The following is a 7,138-nucleotide window of genomic DNA, read 5'->3' as shown; positions in this document are numbered from 1 at the left end:
CAACCACACTGCCTGACTGAAGAACCAGTTGCCAACACTGAACCTGACTCACCTGTTTATGGCAGTAACAGAGTTAAAGCAAAACTGCAGTCTATGTCTTACACTTTCTCATGATGAGAAGCTTCTTGTTTCCTGTTAAATCACTTTGACTTGCTGGTGTGAATATTTGTTTAATGCCATGCAGTATTTGTCCTCTGAGCTGATACTGTTTTTTTGTTTTTTCAATTTTATTTTATTATTATATTAATAATATTATTGGGGTTTTTTTCATGAAGTAGCTTGGTTTTTTATTTTGTCTGTGTTTGTTTTGCTTTTGTTAAAGAAAAAGAAAAATATTGTTTAAAAACAAGCTGGAACCTGCCAAAAGAAAATTATTCAAAGTGAAAAACTCATTGGTCAATAATTGAAATCAGTCAGACTGGATTAAAATGTACCTTAATCAAATGGTCAAAGTCTGTTTTCTTTTCTTTATTGAATAAAAAAAAAAAAAAAAGCTCGAGACATATCATACCATCGGTCACCAGATAATACTTTTATCAATCACTGATCTGTAACAGCTTTCTCCATTCGGACACTCATTATTTATTCTTGTTTAGTGTGAGGAATAAAGTTTTGCGGAAACATGAGCAGTCTGGTTAATCTTTAGTGTAAAAGCAGGTGAAATTTTAGGTTTGTCACAATCTTTATTTCAGTTTGTTTTGCGTTTCAGTCAGACATCAGAACACTGAGATCATTTATTCAGGAAACATTTTAGCGGCCCCAGGAGAATTGCCACCGTCACGCCGTACCATAAACCCGATATCTAGGACAATGTGACTGGCTGTTGCTGCCGTCATCCATTTTCATGTTTTAACTAACTTGCTCACCAGCCTTCAGAATAGTACACTAAAGGAGCCACAGGAAGTCATCCACAGGTCAATAAGTCACTCAATATGCTGCACATGTGATAAATACAGGAAACAGAAATAAAAAAGACAACAAAATAAAACGGTTTCAGTCAAAAAACAAAACAGGAATTTTAGTGTTTCTACTTTAGCTGTAAAGTACTGCCATGAAGTTCAAACTGAACTAAACCAGTTTGAACTGAACTAAATGTGAGTTAAATTAAAATTAGTATTCAACACAACTGGATAAAAGTGTCTTTAAAGTGGACCTGCTCTCCTCACTTCCTGTCGTGTGTCTCCTGCTCCTGTGACGGATGTTTGTATTAAAGTTTCTAATAATTAGGTCACAGTGCATACCCTCCTGAGAACCAGCCTATTCATCATTTCCTCTCTAATGTACATTTGTTTTTGGTCTATATGTTTTGAATTATTTGTTCTACCCTACTAAGTCCTGACGTACTAAATAGAGGACATCCTGGGCTTTCCATTGAGATCTCATGTGTCTGGGTGGCCTCTTTTAGCTCCAAAAAGGAAGGAAATCACAAAAAGATTCCTTTTTCCTTGTTTCTCAGGAGGATATAGTTTTCCCTGTGAGCCAAGAGCTCAGACTGCTCTCAACATTTTTTCTATTCTTGAATCTGGAAGATGCCACAGAGAGAGGATAGAAGCCCCACCCACCTGCTGTTCATACCTTCTGTTTATGAGGGGCAGCCAATAAGACTGTCTTGAAGTGTTGGAGGATAAATTGAGGGGCTGCACCAAGGCCTAGTATCAAATAAAAGAAGGATTACTTTGAGCTGTGACTCACGCAAAGCTACTGTGCAAAGGAGCAGAATAAGTCCACATTAAACTCGAGTGAAACTTGTTATTTTCAGTTTTAAATAAAAAGAACAACCAATCAAAACCACACCAAACATGACCTTTGACCTCTGAGGTGGTTCTAACAGTTAAACACTCAAGGAACCAAAAGTGCTGTTCACTCCCGATCAGCAGGAAGAGTCCATTAGAGTCTAAATAAAGTTCAGCACAGTCCAAAGAATGTTCAGTAGAGTATAAATGGAGTCCAGTAAACGGGATTAAGATTTCATGTCGATAGGTGGAGGCATTGATCAGAGTATAAAGAAAAGGAGAATGATGATGAAGAGGATGGTAAGCAGCACGCCGATGGCACACCACTGACGACGATCTGCAAACACACAGAGTTAATAAGATGAGTACAGGTGAGTGCACCTCATCAATACAGGTAGTCACACTGACTCCAGCTCAGTTCAATCCGCAGAGGGAAGAACTACAGCAAGATCAATAATTCCATCATCATCATCAATAAATCCAAATCAGCTTAAAGCTACAAAATTTCCTGCCCTAATTGATCATTTCTGATTCATCAGCTCTGAACATCTAAAACCCTGCCCACCCCTCTGAGTTAACTCATATCTTGTTTCATGTGCTGTTGGGCAGATTACCGCTGGTCATGTGGGACACCTTGGCGAGCTTCTTCATTACGTTGTCCAGTTTGGACTGAGTGTTGTCCATCTCATGGCCAAAGTCATCCAACATCCTGCAGGAAGGACATCAGTAAGTCTCTGACAGGTGCCTCCACTCCCCCCTCACCTCTTTGCTTATTACAGGCCAAATAAAGTTCCAGTTCAATTAAATTTTATTTGGAAATTACTATATCAGAAACTAAAAGCTGTCTGAAGCTTTTTCATATACAAAAGAGCAGACAATGAGCCGCTATGGTGAGGAGCAAGAACAGGAAGTGACCTTTAATCGTCACATAAAAAAAAAACACAACAACAAAAACAAACATAATGCCTTTGAGAAAGCACCGACATAGGGATCACAGGAACTTTAGTTTACCGAATCACCTTTACCACTCTGACATTTTGTAGTCACATGACGTTCCCACCCACCCCTCTTACTACACTCGGTTCTTACACGGCCTGCTCATCCAGCTCCATGCCGATTCGCTCCGACATGTTCTTCAGGACTCCGATGGTTCCCGACACAAGTTCCAGCTGCTCATCCTGCTGCTCCGCAATCAGCTATCAGAGACAGGAAACACTTTAGCGGCATTGTAAAGGTGGAAAACTTGTTTAGGTTTCTCAGGTGTTCTTGTACCTGCTGCTGGACCTGCTGTTCCTCGATGATCTGAGAGTTAGCGTTCTGTAGCTGGTGGTCCAGTCGGCTGTACTTATCTGCACCAGGCTGCCATATGGGGCCCTGAGCACCACGTTCACCCAGCAGAGCCTGAAGGTCACAACAACAGTTACACGTGCACCAAGACCAGGTATACAGGAGGACCCCAAGAGGACCCAACTGAGATCTTGTGGTGCCCTGAAGGTTCTGCAGTCTCGGGTAATGGATCACCCGTAGGCAGGTGTGACAGTTACCTGTTTGTTCTTTCGGTCAGAAGCAGCAGGTGGAATCGACATCTGAGCTTTCATTTCCTGCAAAACAAACACAGCAGCAAATCAAATCGATCAATTCTGGACATCTCAGGTAATCAATCACCTGAACGATCTACCTTGTAAATTATTAGAATATGACTGGGTCCTTCTGTCTGAGCCATTGATCTCCTGTTGTCAATAAAGTTACCTTGACGGCAACCCGCATGCTGTTGATGAAGGCCTTCCTCTTAGACAGCTCGGCAGCATCCAGGTTGAACTTCTTTGGGTTCGACTCGACAATACGTAAACTTACCGTTAAGAAGAATTATCTTATTTTCATATAAAACATGTTACATAATGACAATGTTGGTGACGTGACCTCAACTCAGGGGTGGCATGTAGCCCCCTAATGCATGCTAAAGATGAAAGTAAAACCTAGTTCAGCTCAGAGAGCATATTTAACAAAATAAGAAACACATTTTAATATATTAGCTGAAGTTAATGACGAAAAATCACAACAACAGTTGCTTTATAGTGTTAGGTTAGGTAAAGGCCCGAGAAAACTGAAAAAAACCCAACAATCAGACGACCTATGTGCACGCACTTGGCGACAGTAGAAAGGTGGAGGTTTCTTCCTTTTAACAGAAGGAAACCTCCAGCAGAACCATGCTCAGTGAGGGGTGGCCTTCTGAGAGATCAGTTAGGGATGAGGGGATGAAGACAGAACCATGCTGTGGAACAGAGCCAGAGAAGCAAAAAGAAAAGTTTGAAGCCTAACCCTAATCTTAAAAGTAGAAATAGTGTCTGTCTCCTGAATCAAAACTAGAAGCTGGTTCCATAGAAGAGGGACCTGTTCTAATAAATTCAACACGATCACTTACTCTGTCTTCACAATCAGTGATTGATTGGAGCCAATTTCAGTGTTTGTAAATATGTAATTAATGATTACTAATTGATTGATCTGCTCTCAGCATGTACGAGGAAACGGGTGTCAATCAGCAGCTTCAGATGCAGTGGGAGGGGAGGAGTCTGTTAACCCTCCTCTTCTTCATTAAATTGTCATCAAACAGACTAACCATTTATGAACCAATCAAATTGCTCCATCTCACCTTGTGCACCAGGTCTATGTGAAGATTTACAAACAAAACTGTCTTCACTGTCCAGGGTTTTGAGGTGATACACATCTCCTCCTCTTCTTCATTCTTTCTTTTTCCACAGCTGAACGAATCAGCCAATATCAGATGCTCTAATCATAAAACTGTATTCACCTTTCCAGTACGCCTGTATATACACCTGTGCGTGTTTCTGCTGGCTTCACATTTGAAGGATATTGATTGTCTCGTCAAGGTCCTCTAGGTCCCACTCGATGGAGCGCAGGCTGTTCCTCAGCTCATTGGTCGTCCAGTCTATCTCCTCCTTGGAGGCTCCGCCTCCCTCCACCATCAGTTCGCTCCATCTATGATGGAGGCTCTGAGCAGCGTTGACTGCTTTCTGCACCTCGCTAAAAAAACAAAACAAAAACAAAAAAACAAACAGGTGAAGTTGAGCTTCAGAGGAACCTTAATAGCACAAACCAGAAACAGAACCAGGTCTATCTGCTGCAGGGTGTTTTCATGTGACGTAAGGTAACTGGAAAACTAAATAAATACAAAACTGGAGGGTCAACTTTATGGATCGTTTACTGATCAGTGTTTAAATGTCCAGCAACAATTTCAGTCAAATCTGCACAGCCACCCGGTTGTTATTTTACAGAGCCAAGGAATCAAAATGTTTTTAAAATCACATGGCTCACTATCTGTACTCTGCCATGTCCCCCATTCTCCATGCAAAATATGAAAAAGAAGAAAACATGTGAAGGAACTGATTATGTCAAAACAAAAAGCTACTTATAGAAAGGAACCTATTAGGGTGAAGTAATGTTACACCTGTAAACAGGTTATATATCACTGATCAATAAAATCAAACATCTCATCTGTAACGTTCAAACAGGCTGAAATCAGAAGCGATATAAGCACAAGCTGTGGTCCTGTGTGCGAATCAGGAGGAGATACAGGTGTTCCCTCATGTGACAAGTGATTAAGGTGCTTGAGAGGCCAGCCTCGCCCACCTGAGATCAGAGGTGAAAACGTCTTAAGCCTCTGAAGTTTGCACAGTGTATTATACAATCATCATGGAGGTCACTTTCATTTAACATGATGCAGTTGCTGCTGTGTGGTGGTTTATACGTTCAAGGAGACACAGTTCACTTTGGGATTCATTGGGAACATCATGAGAGAACACACACCACACCCCTCACAGATCACTGAGGAGGAGCATCATAAAAGTTGGAGACACCAAGAGACCATAGAAAGTGATCAGGAGAGCGTTCTGCGATTGGCTGCAGACACTATAAAGCTGTGGTGGAAACGAAGCCAGTGCACAAAGTGTTCTCCACCACGGATCATCCTGATCTCGCCTGCTGCACAAACTGCTTCACCTCCACAACATACAGGAGGTCTGTGACTCTCTGATAAACATACACCTATCTGGAAATGTCATCATTACTATTAATAACAATATTATTATTATTCACCCACTCATTCATTAATTCTCTGTCGCCTATCCAAATGTTATTATTATATTATTTTAATTGTTGCTGTTTCAGCTTCATTCCACCTGCTCCAAACAGAAGCTGGTAAATTTGATCTAAATAGAGTCTCTCACTCTTTCTCATCATCATCATCGTGGTACACACAGACGGTCTAAAACACCTCCTAAAACTTTAATCTGATAAAAAACACACAAAGCTAACAGGCTAACATGCTAATAAACTAACTGTGAAGACACGTTTATGTTAACGTTAGCACGTTAGTTGCCGTGAATCTGCTCCGGCACACACGTCGGTCTCACTATTGACGGAAACAGATCAACGATCAGATCGATTATGGATCAGCTATCACCTGTCCGCAGGCTAATGTTAGCTGCTAGCCCTGTGTTAGCGACGCGGTTCTGACCCTTTGACGACGAAGAACGGGTCTTCCATGGACATCCCGCCGGCTCTGCTCACTCCATCACCCACTTTCTCGTAACCGAATCCGCGGATTCTGATTTCCGCCGGTCCGTCCTCACGAAGCCGCTAACGGAGCCGCTAACAGGCTTTGTTTACACGTAGCACCGGAAACAGCTCCGCGATGGCACTCTTCTTCTTCTTCTTCTTCTTCTCCGACTCTTACTACAGTTTCCAAACAAGAAAACAGTGCCACCAGCAGTTGCGGGGAAATAACATTTAATTGCAATATTATACAGTGGTCCCTCGCGATTCACCTTTCGCGGAATCGGTGTTTCGCGGATTTTTTTTTTTTGTGTGTGCAATTTTGCATGATTTATTTTATTTTATTTTTTTAAAGCGCATTGTGTTCTCCGTCCTGATTGGCTGTAGATCATTGATTGTCAATCAATCTCGTGCCGTGGTCCTGTACAGTACAGAATGAGTTCAGCTTGTCCAATTTACATAAATCTTCGATCGCTAGTAGTGTGACTCTGAAGTGCATTATTGTATGTTTGTTTTCTCCCCAACAAACACAACAATGTCGATGAAACGTTTTGCACCGTCAAAGGCAACTGTGGGTGCCTTTGGTTTCATTCTATAATACTGGACTTATTTTTCTACCAAGGTTTCACCTTTGAGGGTGTTTAAACAAGAGAGAAGAGTGTGAAAATGGTCATGCCTGTCTGAGAAAAGTGTATAAAGTGTGTAGTGAGGGCAAGGGCGTAGATTTGGTTTTGGCATTGGTGGGGACGGATGATTCAACCACCGAACCCTGCCCTGTTTCTTTTTTTTTTTCCATTTTAGTCTTTGCTCAGTGGCGTGTCCAGCGGGGTGGC

The 7,138-nt window shown here is 41.7% G+C and overlaps 1 protein-coding gene across 1 annotated transcript; it reads right to left on the bottom strand.

Annotated features, from left to right (window-relative positions):
• Window positions 1-500: 500 nt before the first annotated feature.
• Window positions 501-6,445, bottom strand: stx6 (syntaxin 6). Its single transcript, XM_085347748.1, has 8 exons — window positions 6,268-6,445; window positions 4,606-4,775; window positions 3,483-3,577; window positions 3,278-3,334; window positions 3,006-3,134; window positions 2,823-2,929; window positions 2,348-2,442; window positions 501-2,070 (listed from the first exon to the last, which is right to left on the bottom strand). The coding sequence occupies exons 1-8, from the start codon at window positions 6,300-6,302 to the stop codon at window positions 1,994-1,996; spliced, it is 765 nt and encodes a 254-aa protein (XP_085203874.1). The 5' UTR covers window positions 6,303-6,445; the 3' UTR covers window positions 501-1,993.
• Between the last annotated feature and the right edge of the window lie 693 nt (window positions 6,446-7,138).

The sequence above is a fragment of the Diplotaxodon limnothrissa genome, linkage group LG23, assembly GCF_057381915.1.
Source record: "Diplotaxodon limnothrissa isolate DT_005_m linkage group LG23, D_limnothrissa_male_GT1.1, whole genome shotgun sequence".
Classification (NCBI taxonomy): Eukaryota; Metazoa; Chordata; class Actinopteri; order Cichliformes; family Cichlidae; genus Diplotaxodon; species Diplotaxodon limnothrissa.
Note: the sequence above shows the minus strand (reverse complement) of the source record. Positions and strands in the feature narration are given on the sequence as shown.

Coding starts and splice junctions, on each gene's coding strand:
- stx6 (XM_085347748.1), bottom strand. CDS start 6,302: ATGTCCATGGAAGACCCGTTCTTCGTCGTCAAAGG. Junction 4,776..6,267: donor CCGTTCTTCGTCGTCAAAGG/GTCAGAACCGCG, acceptor TTGTTTTTTTAG/CGAGGTGCAGAAAGCAGTCA. Junction 2,930..3,005: donor AACAGCAGGTCCAGCAGCAG/GTACAAGAACAC, acceptor TGTCTCTGATAG/CTGATTGCGGAGCAGCAGGA.